The 26,147-nt window shown below is 37.1% G+C and overlaps 1 protein-coding gene across 4 annotated transcripts; it reads left to right on the top strand.

Annotated features, from left to right (window-relative positions):
* Nucleotides 1-397: 397 nt before the first annotated feature.
* Nucleotides 398-25,139, top strand: LOC107860138 (probable starch synthase 4, chloroplastic/amyloplastic). 4 transcript variants are annotated; one of them, XM_016705394.2, is made up of 20 exons: nt 398-782; nt 2,279-2,326; nt 2,432-2,456; nt 2,554-2,632; nt 2,728-2,856; nt 15,055-15,259; nt 15,611-15,745; nt 16,218-16,322; nt 16,527-16,625; nt 18,214-18,343; nt 19,901-19,951; nt 20,048-20,158; nt 20,495-20,604; nt 20,792-20,996; nt 21,553-21,639; nt 21,987-22,058; nt 23,313-23,423; nt 24,323-24,384; nt 24,495-24,591; nt 24,773-25,139. In XM_016705394.2, the coding sequence occupies exons 1-20, from the start codon at nt 457-459 to the stop codon at nt 24,890-24,892; spliced, it is 2,307 nt and encodes a 768-aa protein (XP_016560880.2). In that variant the 5' UTR covers nt 398-456; the 3' UTR covers nt 24,893-25,139. The 4 variants fall into 4 exon arrangements, with proteins under 4 accessions (XP_016560880.2, XP_016560882.2, XP_016560883.2 ...); XM_016705396.2 differs by having other exon boundaries at nt 20,792-20,960; XM_016705397.2 differs by having other exon boundaries at nt 20,828-20,996.
* The last annotated feature ends 1,008 nt before the right edge of the window (nt 25,140-26,147 follow it).

The raw sequence follows: 26,147 nt of genomic DNA on the forward strand, positions 1-26,147 counted from the left end.
TCAGGAGGTCGATATTTATGGTTATTTCATGCGTGTTGAATTAATTATATTTGGGAATGAAAATAGGTTTTAAAAAAAAGATTATTTTTCTAGAAAAATCACCAATTTTAAATGCTCACTACTTTAACCTTTAAAATCGAAATAAAAATCCGAAATAACCGAACTGAATTTGTAAAAATCGAGCCAAACCAAAATAATTTTGGTTTGGTTATGATTTTTCTTTCGTCAATGCGAAAATTGAAAAATCAAATCGATATTCAATAATCAAATCGAACAAATCGAATGTCCACCCCTACATATATGTAATATTTAAATTGAATTGGATTTGCTTAATAATGAAATTTTTAAATATTCAAAACTTATATGACAAAAAGTAGTATTATATTTAAATTGTAAATTTTCTTTTCTCAGAATGGAAGAAACATATTTTAAAATATTTAATCATCAAATTTTAATATGAGAGAGAGGCCCTTAAATTTCGCAACTGACGGTTATGGATGGCGCTCTAAGCAGTTTAAGAGGAGTCGTCGTTGGACATTTTCAACGTCATGTGCTGTGTTGGAGCAAAGTCGCAAAATCTCCACCCCAATCATAGCTACTATTCACTACCTCTCTCTCACTCTCTGTTTCTCAGTCGGCAGTAGCTACTCTAACAACAAGGGAACAATGATCACGGAGATGCTTTCCAGTGTATCCATCGGCAAAGCTTATCCTCTTCCTCGTAGCAGCTTCTCCCCGGCTTACGCCAAACCTTTTCGACCTTCCTTCATCTCTTGCCTTGGGTAAATACTGTATAAACTCATTTCTATTTCCCTCTCTTAATTGTTGCCATCAATTTACTTGCTCGTCTCCATGTTGTAAAAGATACTTATGCTATTCCTCAAAGCTTATGTAACGCAGAAATGTTTGTCTAGCATGAAAACTGGGAAATATTTGCTATTTTATTGGCCAGTATGGTCAAAATGCCCTTGGTGCAGTGTAGAATTGCTCATTGGTAGGCGCCCTGCTATGGTCGAAAGCAAATTGGATTTCATGGTCGTTCTCTATCTTTGCAACAAGCTAGGCATGATCAATATCTTTGCTTTAGCTTTAGGGGGAGCGTTAAAGAAATGAATGTAGTTATAGGGACTGATAGCAAATCTTTGTCTATGTATATTCTTTATAATATACATAGACAACGTAATTATAGGGACTGATAGCAAATCTGTGGAATTTTCCTTTTACATTCCTTCCATATTACACCAGTGACCATAATCTCATTTGTTGCTAACTCTATGTACTTTTATATAATCTTGCTACTTGATGGAATAATACATCATTATTCTCCTTATCTGCTTGATTATATGGTATCATGTAGCCAGGTTCATTCCCGTTTCGGCTCCCAACTCCATGTTCCAGTTGGGCTTGGGCGTGAAGGGAAGTGTTAAAGTGAGTTAGAGCTCACATTGGTTGGGGAATGGATTCATGATCTGCTTATATGGACTTGATCATCCCCCATTAGCTTTGGGGGTTGAATTAGGCCAGGTGTCATATAGTCACAGATTTCAAAGAACTGAGAAGCATCGTCTGAAACCTACAGATCTATAGGTGTAGTTAAATTGAGTAGTATTATTGCCTTGGTGAAGGGTTGGTTGGGAGTCATTTGTTGTCATACATTAAATTGCTCTTGACAACTGTGCTTTGCTGACCTACTCCTTTCTAGTCTCTTGGTGCTGGCCTTAGTGTTTATGTTCAATCATAGTTCAACTGAAGATTAATTATATGTTTGTCGGTTGCACCATCTACTCCAAATTAAAGCGGTTCCTCTTATGTTTATTTTGTTGTCAAAACATATGATAGAAGTGTCTCAGAAATCCAATGGGTGCAACAGAATCAAAAACTTCACGTTCTAGTCAACCGTGTAAGCCAGTGACCATAATCTCATTTGTTGCTAACTGCTGGGGATCTTAAACTTTCTATGAGATAAGAGCTAGAGATAGTGTTCTAATTAGAATTTGTGTACGCCATCCCCTCATCCTTCTTCATCTTGTATATAGTGTAAAATGGGAAAAAGGAAAGGCGTCCCAGTTACTCCATGTAATAACTCAACCATTGTTGGGGGAAGCCCTATCTGGTGGCTTGCTTCCTGAGCCCTTTTCAGTACAACTTGGTGTCGCCGCATACCTCATTTAAATATCAGATCAAAAGATGGGCAGAGCGAGAGACTGTTCTTCCACTTCAATACACAAGCATATCTTTATTTAATGGGCTGAAAATTGTTTTGTTTGACTTTCTTCAGGAAGAATGCAGAGAGTAATGGCTCATCTAGTGGACCTTCGCAGTTGGAGTGAGCACGAATCCATCCTTCTCCCCCTTCCATCTAAGTTATCTTTTCTGTGTGAAAGTTTATCCGTTTATTGCCACTAAAATACTACATTGTTTTGCAACATAGGTTGGGAAACCAGATTAGTGATGAGGTACTGCAGTGTTTTTTCTTCAGTTGCTTCAATCTTGCTTTACTACCTGTTTTCATCTACTGCAATATTTTCGTCTTTTTTTTTTCTAAAAAAATAGAACACTCCACAAATGAGGAGTGGTAAATTAGAAGGGAAAGGCACTGGCATTTGGCAACTTTTCAGAGAAGCTCAAGGGAGTAAGTTATTTTTGATGCACTTTTTCCATCCAAGTTTACTTAATACCTGTGTAACACATCTTCTTATTGTGTTTTACTGAATGCCTTCCATCTAGATATCTTGTACTTGAACAGACAACGCATCATGGCAATGGAAGAGCTTGATAGAGTAAAAAGCGAGAAAAGTTCATTGCTTGATCGGATCGAGCAACTAGAGAGAACAAAGCTAATTAATACAAGAAAAGGTAGTGGGTACTATTCTTGCATTCTTCTTTTATCTTTTGCAGGACCTATCAGAGGGTTTCTTTCAATAAAAAACACAATATCCTACGGGTAAACAGCCAAAGAAACCTACAATAAGAGGGAAATCTTAGTCAATTTAGACCAAAGTATAAAAACCCAAAAGCACAATAATGTCACCAACTTAACCATTGACAAACTAACAGAAAGTACCTGAAATAGCCCCACCTAAGCGGCCAAATAAATTATTTATTGTTTCAAAAGGGATTACCACGAAAAAGGGCAAAATTCAGTCAAATCTGTTACCATTCACCTTCAGTAGAACTATCAATTGACCAATGAGGTTATCCCCAAAAATTTGTCTTCAACATTTAGCCCCAGATAGATGACACAAAAAGAGCCTTGTATTCACACCTCCATATGGTAGTAAAAAGGGAGACAAAACTCCCTGTTGTTCTACAGAACACAGAGAAGAAGAAAACATTTGAGGATAAAAAAATATTCTGCTTGTTTATTTCTAACAAGTAAACTAATAAAATCCTATTCTAACTTCAACTAGGATACTAATAAATCCTATTCTATATCAACTTAAATAACTGAATTTCAAAAATAAAATTACCAAACTAAAAAGAAAAATAGCAGCAAATAACTCAATACTTCAACACTCCTCCTTGAGATGTTTGCTGGTAACTCCAAGTTGTTCACGAAGAGTTTCAAATCTGAATTTGGGAAGAGCTTTGGTAAATATATCAGCGAGCTTCAATCCCTTCTTGGTCTCAGCAATTTCATTGAACATCTCAATACATTTCTTCACAAGGTTCTTCCTAATCACCTTGAGAATCTTGTTCCGTTGTAGCATCTCACGAGAGATGTTGAGAGGCAAATAATCAGAGTCCACAACACCCTTCACAAATCCAAGGTACTCGGGCATAAGCTCCTTACAGTTATCCATAATGAACATCTTCCAAGCTCCTATTTTCTCCTTGCAGTCTTTGCATTTGTACTGTTCCCCAACAATAGGACCATCCCACAATGATCACAACCTACTCCAATATGAACTTGCGGTCCTCCACCCGTTAACCATGCGGAAAGATCAAATCTAGGTAGTGATTTGCAGCCAGCAACTTCGTCCTGATTTTGTGCTGATGGGATCTGACGAGCAGCTTTGTACGCTGATGCCTTTTCCCTTGATGCATACAACTCGGGAAACTGCTCTTCCAGGTATTGTGCAAGAATTAAACAAATATTGGGGTATCCATTTGGATGCTCCAGTTCCAACTGGACATCTACATAGCTTGTCGCTAGGATTGATCACACAATTTTCACAATAAACATGGCCACAATTAAGAACTACGGGTCGTCATAACAACTGGTTGCAGATACCATAAACAAATATCTCATAAACACCTGCTTTTCACTTGCACTGGTGTTTTCATCCGCGAAGTTAAGATCTTTTGACGTTGCATCCATACTGGGTTTAGAACTCCATGTTGTAGGATCTAAAGAAACATCTCCTGAGGAATGCTCTCCTTCCTCTGCTGAACCATATTTCTGCAAAGGACCAGAATGAGGTGAAGCATTGTCTGGAACACTATCATTCTTGCAACGGGATTCTGATAAATAGTCATCAACATCATCATAGTTTGACACATCATCGCAATCATCCATCCCATCCCATCATCTCCGTCATTCTGATCTTCATGAAATGTGAGGTTTGAATTTGAACTATTGTTATTGCCAGAGTCTGGAGATCCGGATGTTGTCCCAACTACAGTATGTGGATTATCCTTCGTTATAGCCTCCTTATTGTTTAGAAGATTTTGAGGATTTTCCTGAGAAGTGATTTGCTCGATTTCAACGTCAATTGTAGTGCAGCAATTTTCATTTTTTCCAGAATAAAAAATAAAATCGTCATCGTTGTGCTTGGTGGTCACAATAACCTGCTCACATTGACTACTTCGACAAACTTGCTTAGAATTTGAGTTCTAATTTAAAGGAAAACTTCTTTTTATCATGTCAACTCTAATCACTTCTTGGCCACTAGAATTAGAAACAACACATTTTTATCTTTGAACAGTAACATATAATAGCGTTCTAGCATTTGACCAACACAATAGATTTTGATCAAGATCAGGTACCAATAATCTTAAATAAATTTAGTACCTTTGGGAGCTTTAATTGCCACAGTTCCTTTACCAACAATCTCCAACATAGTTTTATCGGCCAACTTGACACTACCTTGGCAGATTCCAACTTCGTAAAATATTCTTGTTTGCTGGTCATGTGTTGAGTGCAACCACTGTCTAGAAATCATGTGTTTTTATCATTCAATCTTGTTGCTGCCATCACCGTAAACACAAACTCCTCCTGTTCTTCAACTTCTGAAACTTTGGCTTTTTAAGTTTGTTGGTTGTTCTCCTTCTCCACTTTGCAAAACCTTTCAATAGGACCAAGCTTATTGCAATATCTACACTGGAGAGGTGGTTTCTTCCCCTTAAACCAACAATCATCCTCTTTATGATTGTTTTTTTTGCAATACTTTCATGGAGGAAAGTTTTCTCTTTTCTTGACTCTATTGACTAGAATTAGTAGAAGGTTCCGGGATTTTACCTTCCTCTTGCATTTGCATCTTTACTTTAAACTTGGCTTGAAGAGCAATTTTAGGAGCTTCTTCTAGCCTTAAGGATCTTATTTGCTCTTGAGCTTGAAGAGCATGTACAAGTTCTGAAGGTGACAATTTTGTGAGATCCTTTGATGCATAATTGCTAATCGAATGGCAATTGTGGGTCAGTTTTAGGAATTATCTTCGAAAAACTGATATGCTAATCAGGGAAAATCCGAGAACTTAGCTAAGATGAGAAGAGAATTTGAGAGAGAGAGCAGAGAAATGTTATTATTCAATCCATATAACAATCAGCACAATGGTTTGTATAGCTAAAACTCTTAATTGGATAGTTGTGACCGCCTTAACTAACTTTGGGATGCGGCTACAATAAAAACAGAATTTTAAACTACAACTATCATTTTAACAGTTTCAACTAATCAAATGCCAGCTCAGCTTAATTCTTGCTTTCTTCTCTTCTTTATACTTTCTATTGCATACTTGTAGCAATACCCCTTCCTTCAACAGATCCTTGACCTCAAGGATTAAAAGAGGGAAATCTCAATTGAAACTCAGAAGATAATTCCCAAGTTGCCTGATCTTCATCCAAGTTGCTCCACTTAATAAACAATTGTTCCACCGCTTTGTTACCCTTTTTAACCAATCTTTTGTTTAGAACTCTCTCAGGGGTAGGACAGTAAGAACTTGACAATTGAATAACTGGAGAGTGTGCAATGTTGCAAGGGACTTCATGACATTTTTTTAGCTGAGAAACATGGAATGTAGGATGAATGAGTACATCACTAGGCGACAATAGCTTGTAGGCCACAACACCTATTCTAGCTTCAATCAAATAAGGGCCATAAAACTTAGCAATCAGTTTGTTAAAGGGCCTGGTAGCTACTGAAATCTATCTGTAAGGCTGAATTTTCAGGTACACCCAATCTCCCACCTCAAAACTCCTGTCAGATCTATGCTTGTCTGCCGTATCCTTCATCCTCTGTTGAGCTCTAAGGATATGAAACTTTAAGAGTTGAATAACTGCTTCCCTTGCAATCAGTGACATATCAGAACCGGATTCTCCAGCTAAGTAAGGGAGGTAAATGGGAGGTTTTTGGCCATAGAGAACTTCATATGGAGTGCATTTAAGAGTGGTATGATCGGTGGTATTGTACCACCATTCAGCAAGAGGGAAATAAGACACCCACTCTTTAGACTTATCTGAGCAGAAACACCTCAAATAGGTCTCTAATGTCCTGTTCAAAACCTCAGTTTGTCCATTAGTCTGCGGATGATATGCAGTAGAATGTTGTACTTTGACTCCAAACAATCCAAACAACTCCTGCCAGAATGAGCTAACAAAAATTAGGTCTCTGTCACTTGTCAGGGTAGAAGGTAGTCCGTGTAACTTGAAAATGTGATCCATGAAACATTGAGCAATAGTTTGAGCAGTATATGGATGTTGAAGATTGATGAAATGAGCAGACTTGCTTAGTCTATCAACCACCACTAAGATCACCTCTTTACCTTGCACCTTAGGTAAGCCTTCAATAAAATCCATGCATGCATCAGTCCAGACTCCATCAGGTACAGGTAAAGGTTGTAACAACCCTGGATAAGCAGAAGCATCATACTTATTCATCTGGCAAGTGCACTCTTATTGATGAAATCTCTAACATCAGAATTTAGAGATTTCCAATAGAATAATGCCTGGAACCTCTTGATTGTTGCATCCATCCCTGAATGCCCACCTTGAGGTTTAGCATGCCACAATGTAATGATATTCTTCCTTAATTGTAAATCCTTGCCTACAACTAATCTTTCTTTCCACCTTAACTTATCATTAAGCCATGCAAAAAATTTGAAGGGATGAACCTGCAACCTGTGGATCACTTCTTGCAATGTGGTATCAGCTTGCCAAGAAGCTTGAATACTTGCATACAAGGCTTCATCATGTGTCAATAATGAAATAGCTAAGAGCTCAGCCTCAGGTTTTCTTGATAATGCATCAACAACCTTGTTCTCAGCCCATTTTTTGTACTTAATAGTGAAATCAAAAGCCATCAATTTAGTGATGCCGGCCACCTGGAAATCAATATGAATATTTTGTTTCAAAAGATGTTTCAAGGCCTTTTGATCAGTTTTGACAACAAAGGTCCTTCCAAGTAAATAATGTGGCCACTTTGTAATAGCAAAAATAAGTGCAAGCAATTCCCTATCGTAAACACACATGACCTGGTGTTTAGGGGCTAAGGACCTACTGATGAAAGCAATAGGATGTCCTTCCTGTATGAGTACAGCCCCAATGCCTTTCCCACTGGCATCAGTTTCTACTAAAAATATCTTAGTATAATCAGGCATGGCTAAGACTGGAGCTGTTATTAAGGCCTTCTTTAGTTGATCAAATGCTTCAGTAGCTTGAACTGACCAGGTGAACCCATCCTTCTTTAAGGGATCATGTAAGGGTCTACAAATGACACCAAATCCCTTAATAAATCTTCTATAATAGCCAGCTAATCCCAAGAACCTCTTAACTGTTTGAGGTTAGTAGGAGTAGGCCAATGTTGAATTGCAGTGATCTTTTTAGGAACAGTAGCAACACCTTTTCCACTTATGAAATGTCCAAGATATTCCACCTGCTTGACTCTAAAAGCACACTTGGACATCTTAGCAAATAGTTGGAACTGGTGCATTGACTCAAACACTGCCATCATATGTGTAATACCCCGGAAAATTTTTCATTGAAATTTTGTGCGTAAACGTGTTGGGTTCTATCTTCTAGAATGAATTATAAATTTTTCGTGTGGAATGTCTTAGATTATGACCCACCATTACGTAGAGTATCGAATAAGCTTTTCAACGATATGTGGATCATCCAAAACGGACACCCGAGCGACGAGTTATGAACATTCCGATCGAACCGTGAATAGTAGTGAACAGTAAAACATGCAGGAAGGAAAAAGTACTGAGGCCTGGCGTATTTTTGCTCCAACTTTAAACGATCATTAACTCATTGTACATAATGATCTGGGTGATCTACTATACATCAACGGAAAGCTCTGCGAGTCCTCTTTCCAATGAAATTGGTTTCAGCCAATCTGTCTATCGGAGCAAAAAGTTATGGTCGATCTACTTCAGCCTATCAAAAGTAAATTTTTGGGTTAACTTCAAACGGTCATCACTCCTCGTACACAATGATCTGGGTGAGATACTATATATCAACGGAAAGATATGAGAGTCTTTCTAATGAAATTGATTTCATCCAATTTGGATATCGGAGTAAAACGTTATGGTTGATCTACTTCGGACTATCAAAACAGTCCACCAAAGGACAGATTCGAGAATCATTTGATTTTTAGGGGCGTTTTGGTCATTCCCCCTCACCCAAAATCCGTCCAAATCCTATATTAAAGCCTATTAGAAGCATTATATGTTATATTTCATCAAATTCCCTCAAAAAGAAAACCCTAAGCTCCTACATCCAACTTCAAGAACCTCCAAAGTTCACCATTAATTCTGCAAATTTATTCAAGATTCCAAGTTCCTAGTTCAAAAACTCCAAGAACCATCATTCAAAGGCACGATTAATATCTCACAAACGAGTATCGATCTAAAGTTCATCATTCAAGGTATGTGGGGTTTTTCAACAAGAACTCTTTTTCGTTCTTGTGCCCAAAAGTAATTTTCTTTACATAGGCATGATTTTTTATTTGATTTTTACGAATTTGAAGCATGAACCCATATCTTATGATGATTATTATGAAATCTTGATGTTTATGATTTTGAAAGATGAGTTTACATGTGTGGAGATATAAAGCATGAATCTTGAACGATATTTATCATGATTTTGATATTTGGGTCGTGAATCCCCATTGAAAATTGTGTTTTTTTGAGAAAGTGTGTGTTATAAGCACGTTGATGTTGAATATTTGAGATATTTTGAATGATTTGACCTTTTGGTCTTAATGGAGTTGTTTTGAACTCGAGTGTCGAAGAAATCCACAACGTGGTTGATTTTGATAGATGGGAAGCATGATGGCTCCCGATGTATATTTATATATTACTGAAATTGTTTTGTTGTGGATTGTATTTGAAATGATCTGAGTTAAGTCCGGGAGAAATCTTTAGCACCGAGTGGGAGGTATAAAGCGGCCTTACTTCCCTAGAACTATGTGCCCCCGTAGGAGTGAGCCTGAGGGTGATTTATATAGTGATCACTAGTTTGTGTGGATTTGATATCGATAGTCTTACTCCGATGGCAAGGATAGGATGGCTCTCCCCAACGTGGGTTGTATGTTGGACTCCATGTGGCTTACATGGTTTATGTCGGTTATAGGATCTTCCTGTGTGTGTGTGTTTCCTTGTGTCTATGGTGAATGGTGAAGTGATTTGAAAGTGGAATTATGAAAGTTATTCTTTCGAAAGATTTAAATGATAGTTACATTAGGAGAATTGATATTCTTGATGAACTGAAAGTGATTGACAAATTATATGATGACTCACATGTGTTATTATACTTATTTCACCCTCTCATGATTATGATGATTTTCTTCGGGCTATGTGAGTCTTTCATACATCCTGCATATTTTTTATAAATATTTATGATGATGATGATTATACAACTGCATACACCCCCATATACTCTGTTCTTTTCCATGGTACTGACCCACACTTTCGGATGTGGGCTGCATTTTCTCGGAATGTAGGTTCAGGTGCTCAGTTCCAGGTTCGACAGTGATTCTTCTGGCACGTTGTTCTACATCCTCTGTTATGGTGAGTCCTCATGTTCCGAGGACGTGATGTCTGATGTTGGTTTCATGGAATTGTTTACATTTGATAACTGAGTATGAGTCAGTTGGGGCATGTCTCAATGGCTCGCTGGTTTTATTGATTTTCTTAGAGGCTTGTCAGACTAGTATAGATGTTGGGAGTTGACTTATAAGTCGTATTTTGTTATCTTTCTGAAATTTTTTTATTCTTAGATGATGATTACTCTGTTGATATTTGAAGGTTATTTATGGAAACCCCGTTAATTTGTGTTGAACTGAATAAAAATGGCTCAAAGGGTTAGCTTGAGGCTACTCGTAGCCTCAAGCACCGTGTGACGCTCCGGGACCTGTTTTTCGGGGCGTTACAACATGATCAACATGCTCATTCCAACTTCTACTATAAATCAGTATATCATAAAAAAATACCAGGAATTACTTCCTCAAGAGTGGTTTAAACACAGAATTCATAAGGCTTTGGAATGATGATGGGGCATTAGTTAAGCCAAAAGGCATAACTAAAAATTCGTAATGGCCTTCCTGAGTTTTAAATGCTATTTTATGTGTATTTCCTTCAAACATCCTCAACTGGTGGTATCCATCTCTGAGGTCTATTTTTGAAAACACCTGTGCACCTCCTAATTCATCCAAGAGGTCCTCTATAATTGGAATAGGAGAATTGTCCTTGATAGTGATTTGGTTTAATTCTCTGTAATGTACACATAACCTCCAGCTACCATCTTTTTTTCCCACCAAGACCACTGGTAAAGCATATGGACTAGTATTATGTTGTATCATACCTTGATCCAACATTTCTTGAACCAATTTCTCAATAATATCCTTCTTAATCCCAGGTACGTGTAAGGTCTTTTACTGGCTGGATTGGCGGAATCTAACAGAGGACGATGCTAGCAAACTCATCAAGTAAACCAGTTAAAATCAAGGGAGTTTCATTACCTTGATCAGTTTGAATATTGTAGCAAAGGTCTTCTGCATAATCTGTAGGCATTAAGGATAACATGTAAAGCTGATTCTCAACTTCACACTGCTTGATTAAAGTCTTACTCTTAGTAGTCTTCAACTTATTGGTTGCTCCTCTCAGGACATGTTTCTTGCCTTGGTACCTGAACTCAATTGTTCTGCTGCTGAAATCAAAGAGTATTCTTCCCAAGGTGCTTAACCACTGGACACCCAAAACAATATCCACATTACCTAAAGGAAGTAGCAAGAAATCTGAAGAAAAAGTAGTGTCTTGTAACAACCACTGCAGATTTTTGCAAATTGATGCTGTGGTTACTTTTCTCCCATCAACTACACTTATAGATTGTTTCTCTATGTTATTTGCTTAACATCCCAGCCTTTTTGCAACCTCCTGATCTATAAAGTTGTGTGTACTCCCAGTGTCTATAAGAACCTGCAAGGGCATCTTCTCATGATAACCTGTCACCCTAATTGTTTGATATCCAGAGATACCAGTATAGGCTTGTAAGGAAATGGTCATCAACTCTTTAGGTTCTAGTACAACTTCTTGTCCTGCTTCATCACATTCAACTTTTTGTAGCTGATCATCTTCTACTACATCAATCAAATAAATTTGTTTCTTGGTTGCACACTTATGTCCCATAACATATTTTTCATCACAAAAGAAGCACAACCCTTTTGCCCTCTTCTCATCCATTTCTGCAGAAGTTAGTCTCCTTCTAGTATTATTTCCATTAGACCTTGGATATCTAATTGGTTGAACATCACTACTCTTTTTAACTGCAGAATTTGGCACATGTGGTTTAGCAAATGAGGGGAGTAGTTAATAGGGGTCCTTGCACTCTTCCTCCACTCCTCAAACCCTGCTTGAGCTTTAAAAACATCATCCTGCAATCTTGTCAATTTATAGGCCTGCATCAATGTCTTAGGTGATTGCAGCCTTACAACCTTATTCAACTCTGGAGTCAACCCTCCCAAGTAACAACTAATTTGGTTTTCAATTGATAGGTTAACAGATGTCAACAACCTATCAAATTCAGCCTGATATTCCTGCACACTACCTGTTTGAGTTAATTTCTTGAGTGCTTCCATAGCATCCTCAAACCCTTCCCCAAATCTTTCATTCAAGGCCAACACATACTCAGTCCAACTCAACTCTGCAGTTGAGTTCCTTGATCTCACATACGATCTGTGCCAAGCTATAGCTTCTCCTTCCATATGGATAGAAGCTATCTTAACCCTTTGCTCAAATGGAATTTCATCCATAGAGAAGAACTAGTCAACCTTATATAGCCAAGTTCTTAATTCTAAGCCAGAGAATTTGGGAAAATCCAACAGAAGTTACCATGATTGTGATTGTCTCTTGACCTGTAATCATTATGCAAATCCATGGAGCAAGCTCTTCCAGTAGAAGATTCTTCTCTTCCCCCTTCTTTTTCTCAGTTATTAACTGCTAGTCTTGCCAAGTTTTCCTTCAATTCCCCCATCTCCTTGTCAACCTGCGAATTCCTATCCATGATGCTGGTCATTCCCTCCATTAGTTTCTGAAGTTGTTCTTGTATCTGTGAGATCTTATCCTCCATACCTTCACTCGACTTACTCCGATTGACCATCTATGGCCAAGGATCAGGACAACTTTGATACCAATTGATGCGCAATTGCTAATCGAATGACAATTGTGGGTCAATTTTAGGAATTATCTTTGAAAAACTGATATGCTAATCAGGGAAAATCCGAGAACTTAGCTAAGATGAGAAAAGAATTTGAGAGAAAGAACAGAGAAATGTTATTATTCAATCCATATAACAATCAGTACAATGTTTTATATAGCTAAAACTCTTAATTGGATAGCTGTAACCGCCTTAACTAACTTTCGGATGCAGCTACAGTAATAACAAAATTTTAAACTACAACTATCATTTTAACAGTTTCAACTAATCAAATGCCAGCTCAGCTTAATTCTTGCTTTCTTCTCTTCTTTATACTCTCTATTGCATACTTGTAGCATCCTTCGAATCTTCGAGTGAGGAGATCCTTGCTTCAAATCTTTCCGGCAAACTCACAAGAACCTTTTCCACGATTCTTGAATCTGTAAGCTCTTCTCCCATAAGTTTGATTTGGTTAACAACCTTCATCAACTTGTTGGAGAACTCTTTAATAGTTTCTGAATCCTTCATTCTGAGAATTTCAAACTCTCTTCTCAGATTTATCACTTTTATTTGCCTAATCTTGTCACTTCCGTGAAATTCTTCTTTCAACTTGTCCCAAGCTTCCTTTGCAGTCTCACTTGCCATAACTTTAGCGAAAATTACTTCCGAAAGTGCTGATTGTATGCAAGAGAGAGCTTTAAAGTTTTTTGCAACCTTTCTCTGTGATTCTTAATTTGCGTCATAGTTGGATTATGTGGCAAAGGATTTACCTCTACTCCAACCTCTACCACTTGCCAAAGATCATATGCTTGCAAGTATGTTCTCATCTTGATAGCCGAAATTGGATAATTCTCACCAGAAAAAATTTTTGGGAGGAAGGAATTGAAAAATTGTTGAAAGCCATAACAATATTGACTTTTACGCAGGGTTACTTTTAGGGTCTTCTCTCTCACAGATCCCTCAAGAAATTGGCTCTGATACCAATTGTTGTTCTACAGAGCACAGAGAAGAAGAAAACGTTTGAGGATAAAAAATATTCTGCTTGTTTATTCATTCACATCTGAATTACGGCAGAAGAGTAGGGCCAGATTGGGTCGCTAGTGTAGGGAATTACTTGGTGGGGGTTTTTATTTTTTATTCCTGTTATGATTCCGTATTCAGTGTTCCATGCTTATTACGAATCTGTGTGCTTTCCTCTGCTTTCCTCTGCTTTCCTCTGTTTTATATTCCGTATGGGTGCCGTATTGATATTATTGTCATCTGCTTCTGTGCTTTACTATGTGTTTGTGTGATATTTTGTGCCTGAGCCGGGGGTCTTTCGGAAACAGCCTTTCTACTTCATCAGAGGTAGAGGTATGGACTGCGTACATCTTACCCCCCCAGACCCCACTAAGTGGGAATACACTGGGTTTGTTGTTGTTGTTGTTGTTATTCATTCACATCTGAGAATATAAATAGACAAAAGAATCCTATTCTATTTCTAACTAGGAAAATAATAAAATCCTATTCTACCTTCAACTAGGATACTAATAAATCCTATTCTATATTAACTTAAATAACTGAATTTCAAAAATAAAATTACTAAACTAAAAAAGAAAAATAGCAGCAAATAACTCAATACTTCAACACTCCCTCAAATTGACAGAAAAAGACACTAAATATTCTAGTTCCCTCTCTTTAGGGAAAAAAGTAGTATAATTTTCCATCTTTTTAGAAAATACGTTGGATACTCGTCAATATTGAGAATTTTAATATTAAGATGAACAAAAGATAAAGAGGAAGAATATTTAGGTTAATCATGTTGAAAATGTATGAAATTGATGTAGTACATTGTGATCTCTTTTGAACTTTACAAGTGCTAGGTTTAGATTATGCGGGATATTTAATCTTCTGTCATAATTTCCCAACTTCTAAGTTTGTGTCTTTGTATCCATTTCAGTTTTCAACACAAGACTAATGTCTGATAGTTTAAAAACAGGAGTCCAAATGCCATTTAGGATGTATAAAGTGATTCCTGTTACATGCTCTAGGTTGCAGATATAATGCTCAGAGTCTCCTAGTTAGAATGCATTTTCTTGTTTCTTGTACTTTTGGTATTTCTTCTTGCTCTGTCTTATCCTATTCTATTTGATGATACTTTGACACATATTCCGGGGACTATGCATGTGATAAAATGCAAAGCTCATTGTTGGTTTCATGAAACAGATAAGTTCTCAATCAGCGCCGAGTTACTACTAAGGATAGACTCTATGCTTCTTACTAGTTTGATTGAAAGCAAGGAGGCATCAGAGTATAGAAGGCTGGTCATGGATTCAAAAGTTAGTATAGCCGATTATTTCTCTGAGATTATGCATAAACAGGATACCGAGCTTCTAGTAGAGCTGCGCCACTTCTTGGGGAATAGTAGAAAGTAAGTCCCCAACAATGTGTTGACTAATTTCTAAAGCTATGACTAAACTTTGGGCAGAAGTTTAATTGATTCAGAAATATTTTTTTTAACTACTTTCAATGGTTGATTTTCTCTTTGGATTAAACTTAGTTCTAGTGATCTATTTTTTTTGTTGTTGTTAATATTCTCTTAATTACCTGAAATATTGGGTGATGTTGATGTAACATAGATGTTGCGCAGGTGAATTAGAATTTTTCTTCTGGTATATGGTTTGAATTACTAGATAATTTATTACAATTGAGTTTACTAGATAATTTATTACAATTGAGTTTTCTGGAGTTCATCTGTTCTTACTTTTATATTGATGTTCAGGTCGGGCTACCACATAATCCACATTTGTACTGAAATGGCACCAGTGGTATCAGTTGGATCTTTGGCAGTATATGTGACCGGTTTATCTCGTGCCTTGCAAAGAAAGGGAAATCTGGTTGAGGTTATCTTACCCAAGTAATCAAGAATATTTTTTCCACTCTCATTTTTGGTTGTTTGATGATGAAAGGTTGCGCGGCTTCTTTTTTAATTCTTTTCTGGAACTACCATCTCAAGAGGGTTAAGAAGCTATTTAGATTCAGATATAGATGAAAACAGATTGGATATATACTCTATCTAAAGGAACTAAAGATCTACTTTGAATATCATCTTTTTTAGACGACAATTTTAACTTATTACGTAAGCTTAGAGGTGCTCTCTGCTATGTTCTAGGAGGACCAACACCTGTATATTCATATTTGATCTCGTTACACCATAGTTTCTGGATATATTAGTTTAGCACTCATTAGCTTCTGTGAAATGTATCTATGCATAGGTGGTGTTCTCATTCATATACTATTCTTAAGCCTGCTGCCTCTTCGTGTTTACTCTGTTTGAATCATGGGACATTTTAAATTAAGTAAAATTTTGCTGAATAAATTTAATGCAGGTATGCTAGCCTAAATTTAAATGAAGTTCATGGATTCCGAGAAGTTGAAGCAGAGTTCCATTCATGCTTCAATGGTCAACTGCATGGAAACAGAATCTGGACTGGGTGAGTTTCTGCTTAGTGTGTTCTAAATTTTTTAAAAAACATTAAACTATTTTCCTTTCTGAGGTGAGGCTGGGTGTCACTGGAAGAATATGGATATAATTTACAGTTGGGGAGCAGGGAGATGGTCTTTGAACTACATCATTGTTTATATCAAACTTTATCCTGACGCGAAGAGCAGTAAACCTTGCATTTTTTGTTGTACAGGGTTGTCTATGGCATTGGAGTGACTTTCATAGAACCTCTCAACTATTCATCATTTTTCAGTCGTGAGAACATATATGGCTACTCAAATGATTTTGAACGGTTTGTAAATTCTATTCTGATAAGCACGCAATTGAATGAGAAGTAGGATAAGAATTTCATACGTCTTGTTGTCTGCCCTTGAACTTTTAGCTTCCTAAAACTTCTTTTTCTAATTATATACTTTTCCGCTTATTCTGGTAGCTGATCCCAACTGATTTTGGTTTGATGCATATTTGATTGATTTATTATTATGTACTGCCCCATTCTCTCTGCAAGAGGATCACTTGATGCTCAACTATTACCTTTTATTTCTTGCCCTTTTCTTTCTTCTTTTTAAATACTGCGAAGGCGCTTATTTTGCGTATCTTCAACTTAATATGTTCTTATGCATCGTCTTTATTATTCTGATTTAGGAAGTATATGTCTGTTTTGGAACACTCTCTTGATATCAAATGTGATTAGAACTTGAAAGCTTCTCAGAATGCAGCCTTTCAGCCTGGATTACTTCATGATGTTGTTGGTCAACTCTTATTATGAGTACTTATTTTTGGTTAAGGTTGATTTACTCTAACTGGAAAGGACTTCAATAAACAACATACTTTAGACACCAGTTGTTTGTTTAATATCTAACAATAATTTAAACAAAATATTTCCGGCATTCTAAAATTTGCTTACAATGCAGAGAGTTCCTCCTAATATGCTATATGAATCTCAATTGGTTGCCTTTGCATCTTCTCCTGCTACCCCCTTGTCTAAACCTCACAGATTTACAAAAAGAATGAAAAATTCCTATTGGACTAATGTTGAGAAGAATGGTCACGCTATTCTTCATTAACCAAAAACTTGGCAGCTTACTGACTAGAAGAGGGCAGGAAACAGTTGATCATGCTAAAGACGAGATTTATTTGCTGTATAATTGCTTAGCTAACATTTATGAAATCTAAGAACTTCTAAAGAACATTAACATCCATACTGATAGAATGCGCTGTCAAATGTGGTCAAGATCCAATGTGGTATGTTAATTCTAAATAATTTTAGCTCTTTCAAAGTTGTAAAATGATAGAAAAATGCTAGTATTCATTTTTTGTTTTGAGCTGAAGTTAGGTAGAGAATGACTTGTCCCTGCAAAGTTGTTTAGTTTTGCTGAACTTCTTTATATTTCTATCCCAATAAACTCTCTGGCTAGTCCTTATGATATGAGGTAGAAGTAAATGAGGCCAAAAACTGCAATAAAGGTTTCATGACTTTGATCAATACCCCGTGCATCGTAGAATTGTCCATTTTTTTTGGCAATAGAAGACTTGAGGACCATATTATTGAGATTTAAGTTCCGTTTGGATGGTTTTTTGTTCGAGCATAAGTGTATGTCTGTAGATATGATTGTTTAACTGGAAAGAAACTCCAACTAGTAGTGGGGCAGTGCGTGTGTATACACCTTTACCCCTCCCTCTATCCCACCCCAATCTCTCTGCAATGCAGCTGGCCAGCTGGTTGAAGGAGTTACTAAGTCACTTGTATTTGCGCGTAAATGTTTTGTGATTAATTCTTCCTGCATGGACTTAAACTTTTGGTGGTTTACTTTAATTCGTCAGTTGTCAAGTACTGACAGGATTTTCACGATTTCCTCTGAATTATCATTTGATGACAGATTCACCTACTTCTCTCGTGCTTCATTGGATTATATAGTTAAAGCAGGAAAGCAGCCGGATGTGCTTCATATACACAACTGGGAAACATCTATTGTTGGTCCACTGTTTTGGGATGTTTTTGTAAATCAGGTTCACTTCGTAGCATTCACATTTGACAATGATAAACTTCTTAATTCATTTTTACTGTTATTTAGATAAATCTGGCACTGTTTCTTTCAACATGGAGCCATTTGATTGTGTTTTTCTTTTTTTTGATCAAGTAAATATATTTTTGATTACTTAAATGGGCAAAATCGGCTTTATAACAAAAAAGTAGAGAACCTACTGATTCTCTAAATATGACACCACTCTTCTATATAACTAGGAAACTACATGGGCGCACCAAAAGAAACTAAGGGATCAAAGACTACTTTTTAAACGAGACCCAAGTAAAACTCATCGCGACCCCTTCAAAAGCTCTCATGTTTCTCTCTCTCTCTCTCCCCAAACAACCCACATTAATGCCAGTGGAGCGACATTTAATGCCCCTGCCTCTTCTCTCACTCTTCCAGCTGAACATCAAATGTTAAATGGTTCTTGGATCGCCCATGAGATGCCAAACCAACTAGAAATATTCCACCATAATCTCGTGGCTAGACTGTAATGTAGAAGAATATGATCCACATCCTCGCCTGCCTCCTTGCACGTGTAATACCAACCGATACTGACAACCTTCCACTTCCTAAAACTTTCCTCCGTCAAAATCACCCCTCAAACGGCTAAGCAAGTGAAAACACACCTTCCTCGGCACCTAAGGTATCCATATAAACTTAAACGGAAAGAAGTCCTCCTCCCTAACCAAAATTCTCATAAAAAGACTTGACAAAGAACACTTTGCTATTCCTCAAACCCCAACTCAAAACATTGAGGCTATTGCTTATGAAGCAAAACTAGAAATCTTCACCTTTCGATCATGGTAATCCCTTATGACTCAAGTCCCAAAACATCTCTTCACTTTTTACCCCTGAATTTGCTAGATTGTCAACTCCCTTTGGCATGATACCCTGTAAAAGCCCCACATCACTTATGTTTCCAAAAGAACTAACTCTCCTCCCATCTTCTATCCTGAATGATATACTGCCACTAAATTCTGCTCATTCCTTCATGATATTCCTCCGCAATTCACACCTCTAACTCACAGTGGCATCATTTCTTCTCCACCCTCTTCCATCAACCCATATTTATCTACCATCACCCTTCTCCCAAAATCTTGCATCTCTACCCAAATCATATCTACTTTCTCAACAACGCTTTGTTACAGACCCGCAAATCTTTAACCCCCAAGCCCTCCCCACTTTTTAGGAGATGTGCATTTAATTGCTTTGTTCTTTGCTGAATGTCCTCTCGACCTTATTGTTCAAAAAGGCCATTGACATGAAGAAACTACAGCATTTTTCTGGTATTTTGACAGGTCTGGTTATCTATTTCTTTTGCGCGTGTCAACTAAAATGTGTTGCTCCACATACAATGCAACTGAATTTTTTCTTACGTGGTTCAGTCGACTAGTCCTGCTTCCTCTGAATGATGCGCTTTTTTATTGTATTTCTTAGGCAAAAAAAAACTATGATGATTGATGTTTCTGTTAAAATTTCCTTTCTGTCTGCATTGAGGTTGATGCTTTTTTTTTTTTCCTTCTCAAATGTGCAGGGACTTGAAGGTACCAGGATACTGTTGACATGCCAAAGCTTTGAGTCTCAGGCAAGAGCCTCATTATGTGTTCATTGACTATTTTACTCTTCGAATGATTTTGAAATGTACCAAGCCTCTTGACAATCATTGGGTCATATATCTCAGTGTATAGAGCAACCGGAAAAGTTAGCCCTATGTGGGCTTGATTCTCATGAACTACATCGTTCTGATCGTCTGCAAGATAACAACAAGTCCCATCTTGTCAATGTTTTGAAGGTATTTGATGCTTTTTGACCTCTTAACTGTTCGCTGCCATTGGATGCTTGATTGCACAGTTACTGGGTTCCGTTTGGTCACATAAGTGTATCTGTATTTTCATTAGAAGAGAGATTCCTGCTTCATATTTTACTGCATAAGGTAATTGGAGAAATTTCAAACTTGAAAGCAGGCAACATGTACTTCCCGTCCATGCTTTTCATTTATATTTGCCTAGAAATATGAATTTTCATGATTTTTTTCACCTTGTTTCCTAGTTCAATGGATTACCCCCAGACACAGTTGAGCTCGTTTAGCGTGCTTCATGTAACATTTTGTTTGTTTGTCTTCTTCCAGGCTGGAGTTGTTTACTCCAATAAAGTTATTATAATGTCATCCATGCAAACAAAAGGGCAGGTAATTCATGCTACGAGTCATGGTCTGGAGCCCACCTTAAGCATACACAAGTATGTTCCTCTTCAACATTTTACAATAACGACCAGTATGAATTTCTGATTCTTTGGCAAGTTTTTTCTTTGATAGAGGCTCCAGATATGCTTTTGCTTGCTGCAACAGATTAGTAGTCTCTTAGGTTTGTTTTTCCTCTGTTGTTTATGGAGTTGCAATTCATTTGCTAATACAACTTGATTGTAGGGACAAGTTAGTAGTTGCTCCTCCTGTATTTGACAGTTCAGCTTGGGATCCTTCAGTGGATAAGTTTCTCCCACAAAACTACAGTGCAGATAATATGAAGGGGAAATCTGTCTGCAAAGTCTCGTTGCAGCAGCATCTGGGGTTGCTGGAGAAAGCATCCATTATTCTCGTAGGTTTTACTCTGCTTGAAGATTTTCCTACAAAAGTATGTAACCAAACACTACGGATGGAAATTTCTCAAAGATTAGCTTCTTCTTTATGAGATTGTCTGGGTCAGTCTGCCTAACAATATGCTGCACTAATCAAGGGACAGAATATTTCATTATATCAGGAAGGACCTCTGAAGTTGGGAGAAGTAGCTGAGGTGGGGTGGGGGGTTCTGGAAATTTGAAAATGAACATTTTCTTCATGTTATACTGTTGAGTTTAATTTCATGTAGTTTGAATGACATTGAGTTGTTCTTTCCATAAGGAAAACAGAGGTGTCCTTGGTATAACTGCACAAAATGTCTGCTTTGCTGCTTAATTTTATGTCGCTTACTCTATTGAATGCCTTCTAGGAACTTTTAATCCCCAGATGATCTCTCTGAACGTTAGGGTTCCTCTGGGTAATTTTCCCGAGGTAACTCATATACCTTTGTTTTAAGGCATCCATCTGTTGTAGTGTGTCCAGATGAGGATATCATCGGTGTTGTTCAAATTCAATATTGCTTTCAGCATATGTATCAGCATATCTTTAGCTTATTAGTGATGTATCTTCAGGTAGGATGCATCTTCCCAGACATATCTGATATTGAACTGGAGAAACTCAAGAACATTATTGGGACGGCTTCAAGGAGAGGTGTTCAGGTCGTTCTTCTGAATATGCTTGGTGTGCTTTTCTCAAATAAAATAAATTCTCGTACTTAATATATTTCATGGTACTTTTGGTTTAAGATGAATTTAAATGGAGAATAAAAATGGTCATGGAGGATTCATATAGATGACCTCAATTTGTTTGGGACTTAGGTAGTTGTTACTTTTCTCAAATAAGTCATGGTTCTATGTATGTCTGTCTCTTGACGTCATATGTGATGATTCTTTCAAAGCTGCACTTCTATTTTGAAAATTAATTACTCCCAAATTTTAATGTCTGTTATTTTTGTCTTCCTTTGGAGTTTGTTAAACAAACAAGAATTTCAATTGGCAACATGCAGTTTGTCTTCATGGGCTCAGGTCAAACTCGTGGTTTAAATACAGCATTGGAATATTTTGAGGAGGAACTCAAGGTAATTATATTCCTTCTTTTATCAAGGTATATTTGTGCCTCACCCTGCGTGTAACACCTATGTCATTTAGTTATATCGCTAATTGTGACAGGAAAACTGAATAAAACTTAGCTAGCTACTTTTGGTAGAATGAGACAATTAGAGTCCAGTGGCCCAAGTCTTAGCCATGATTCAACTCCTGACCGACCATCCAGCAGAACCTTGTCAGTTTCCTTGTACTAAGTTTGTGGCTAATATCTTCGTGACGTCTTCAGTCACACGAATAAAGAAAGCCTCGAGTCAAAAGTGTTTGGGTTCTTGTAAAATTGCATACAACGTTGCAGTCTGTTTAACTCATGCCATGGGTCCAAATGTTGGGAGGGTTATGTTTGTGTTTTGTAACTATGAGGAGTCATCTGTTGCTGCTGGATGCTGCATATGCCTCTCTTTCTCTATGTGCTAATCCTGAAGTTATCTGACAAATAAAACTGGAGTTAGCTTGCTGGAATAGTTAGTCCAGTTTCTCTTCTCCGGAGTGAAAGAAATAGATCTGCTACTAAGGATTTCAAATCTATTATGCTGTCAAAGTCATGTGGAAAAAGTTGCAACCTCTAGTAAATTTCATTTATCTAAATTTCATTTCCAAAGAGTAAATAAATCTATGTCCAATTCAAGATCACAAGAAGGTTGAATGACCCTTGAAAAGCAAAAAGAGACCAAGATTTAGGGACAAGGGAGTAAACATTCTCAAGAGGGAAACACTGTAAAAAACTTATTGAGAATGAAAGAGACTCTCAAACATGAGGAAGTAAGAATTTTGTATAGGGCTACAGTGGATACATACTAGAAGAGGCATATCATGGCTAGTAGAAAATATTGACATGTAAGAAATACTATTGGATGAAATACTTTGTTACGTTCACCTGGTCTTTTTCAGCTGCTACTGATCAGAAAACAGTTTGTTGTTTTGTAATTGGGAACCTCAGATGTGATGAAACTGTTGTTTGGAGTAGCTAAAGTTTGAAGTCAAAATCCGTAATTGGAAACAAGTTGCATCAGGATTCTAATATCTTAAAGTGACTCTTCTCCTAATGCCGGAAATGAAAAGACAGTCTATTTTTTTGGTACTTTTATGTGCAGTATTTCAATTTGGCATCCTAATATGGACATTCTCAGACTAGATTAAAGATGCATGCACATGATTACCTTTATTGTAAATTATAGTTACACAAGAATTTGGAACTAAAATTATTGTTGAATCTTTCAATACTACAGGATGAAAACATGAGATTCCTTAACAAATATGATGAAGCTTTAGCACATTTAGTATTTGCGGGATCTGACATCATGCTGTGCCCTTCTTTTGATGATACACTCCAAGTACCGGTAAGTGGTTTCCGTAAAAGTCTTATCTTTTTCAATCTTTTGTGGACTAATATGGAAATATAAATAACATGCCCTTTTTAATTCAAAGAGAAAAAAGAGACTGCTATGTACCATGGGGGTATAACTTATGACGGACCCTACCTTCTTATTAATCATTCAAAGGAGTAAATAGGAGTGATATGGAAACCTGAAGCCTTGTTTTCAAGTTACATAGAGACACTGAGAGCTAAAACATAAATCTAACATAGTAGAATTGGACATCCTTAAATACTAAGAAGGCTCGTTACCAACTTCCAGTTTATCTAAATGATCCCTTGTTCCAGGCATACGATGGGATTAATCTTGCAATTAAATCTCTAAGAACGGACCTGAATTACATTAAATAATCCACTTGCTGATTATGTTCCTGCAATCATGTTCGTGTATGTATCTGCCTTGGGAACTGAAACGTTCTATTATGAGAAGAAATGTTTGTTGCTTCTGCCAGTTACTCACTTGATTTTCATTTACCACCAACTGTACTCCAATTGATCGGATCGCCCACCGAAGAATCATTTGTTTCAGCCCTTTAATACAAGGCCTTATCTAAGGGACTGCAAACTGGAAATTTACAATTTACCACGAAGACATTGGCCACGCGTGGTTGGACAAGTGAAGAAGGGTTCTCAAAATTTTCAGAACTACTATCATTACATGAGCACCCTTGATACATGCATCATCTTTGCTTTCCATGATTAATTGATGAACCTTGTTAATGACACTTAGTTGACATCATATTTGCTTCTCTTTAAAGTTATTAGATTTTTTCTCTTTAGAGTCATTGGATTTTAATCTGTCTGCTTTTTTTCTTAGATCCTGAAATAATAATGCTCCTGATGTTTCTCTGTGTTTATGTGTAGCTCAAGGCCATGAGATATGGAGCTATGCCTATTCTACTGAATTTTCCTTACAGTAAATTCGGGTTAGTTAACACGAACGCAAAATAAGCTGAACAATAATGTCCTCCAAGGTTTATTATTTCCTTGCCTGCTGAGAAAGTTCACGTTTTTCATCAAATTACTTAATGAACAGGCACTTTGTGGATCATGATCTTGAGGGCACCGAACTCTCTCGTTTTATCGAAGATACCTTCCACAATATGCCCCTGAACCAAGCAATTGCTGAACTTGTACGTACTTGAGTCTTTTGAAGGTCTTTCTAGCCTCTCCACCCCTTCCCTTTCCCATGGGCCCAAAAGAAAATAAATATGTGACAACTTCACTGTTATTCAGCTGTCTGCTTCTGGTAAGTACTTTTCTTCCCAAAAAAGACCAGGCTTTCTAACCTTACTTTATGTCATGTTATTACAGAAGAACAACCGATCAAAATGGGACAAGAAGATGGTCGATGCCATGACAAAGGACTTTTCGTGCGATGCAGAGTGCTGTGACATTCATATCTCTGCATATACAGCAATAAAGAATTTGTAAACTCTACATATTCATGTATTTAAATCCGTCCATGCTGGATGCCTATTACATAGAGGAAAAAACTATTAGAGTGCCTATAAGAGTAATTGATTTAGTCAATAGGACAGACATAAGTGAGGGCATTTGTCCATTCTAACAAATAGCTGAATGTTCTCTTCTAATGAACTCCTACCTAAAGAGAATCAGAAAATATTAAATGAATAAAACAATTAAACGGGAGGATGTTAACGATGTTGAATATTTTACGTTACTTTGCCTTTCAACCGTTCTTTATGCGAATTGCACAGCTTATGTCATTGTTCTTTGGGGTGCATAGAAGCCTAAGCTAGACTAGAGGCCTTCTTTTCTGGACACGCTTTTTCTCTCTATCTCTTTCCCTCCTCTCTCTCACACACACACCTGATATTGCAATTCTGAAGTTTGAAGTTTAAGCCTCTGCAGTATTCGCTAGCTTGAAGATTGATCTTATTTTCATGCTTTTTATCATTAGAGGAGGAAGTTTAATTTCTTTGTGAATTCTTATTTGCTTTAAGTTAGGTTTTGGGGAAACAGTGTGCCCTTTTAATTATCTGCTATATGTTGCTATATCGTAACAAAATAAAGTAGGGATAAGGTTTCTTTCATCCTACCTCCGCCAAACCCAACTTTTGGGATGACACCAGGTATGTTGCTGTTTGCTATATAGTCGATTTAGCTGGCATGACTCATGGATAGGAATGTTGATCTGCATGTGTTATGATTCTTGATTCAGATCATACCATACAATGTGTTATGGGATGCCATATTACTGAGTTACAAGGATAATAAATCTACTAGAAATGATTTGTACATTCGAAAGTTTTGAGTTTTTGAAAATTGAAGTCATTTAACTCTCTAGATGCATTTCCAAATTTATTATAGAGTATATTTAAGATGGTGTACCAGTACATAGTAAATATTTATTGCTGCTATTAAATGGTTTCGCGTCTTTATTTCTCTGCAATTCTGCTTAAGTATGGCTGTTTACTGTAGCTAGCCATTTCAAGTTTCAGCACTGATACTGAGGTTGGTGGACTGAAATAAATCTTGCTAGGGCCTAACATTGAAAGCGACAGTATAGCAGCAATTCTTTGTGTCGTCAACGTTGAAATTATTATCAGCTAACTAACAATACACCAAACAAAATATCCTTTTCTCCATTTTAAACATTTAGGATAAGAGCAGTGAGTCTCAGGCCCATGGAAATCACATCTTGGTTCGAGTTTGTCGGTTGGAC

The sequence above is a fragment of the Capsicum annuum genome, chromosome 2 (genome assembly GCF_002878395.1).
Source record: "Capsicum annuum cultivar UCD-10X-F1 chromosome 2, UCD10Xv1.1, whole genome shotgun sequence".
NCBI classification, from domain to species: Eukaryota; Viridiplantae; Streptophyta; class Magnoliopsida; order Solanales; family Solanaceae; genus Capsicum; species Capsicum annuum.

Excerpts from the sequence above, each read along its gene's own strand:
- LOC107860138 (XM_016705394.2), top strand. The coding sequence starts at position 457 with ATGAGAGAGAGGCCCTTAAATTTCGCAACTGACGGTTATGGATGGCGC. Across the intron at positions 783-2,278 it reads TCCTTCATCTCTTGCCTTGG|GAAGAATGCAGAGAGTAATG; the intron begins GTAAATACTGTA and ends GACTTTCTTCAG. Across the intron at positions 21,640-21,986 it reads CTTCAAGGAGAGGTGTTCAG|TTTGTCTTCATGGGCTCAGG; the intron begins GTCGTTCTTCTG and ends GGCAACATGCAG.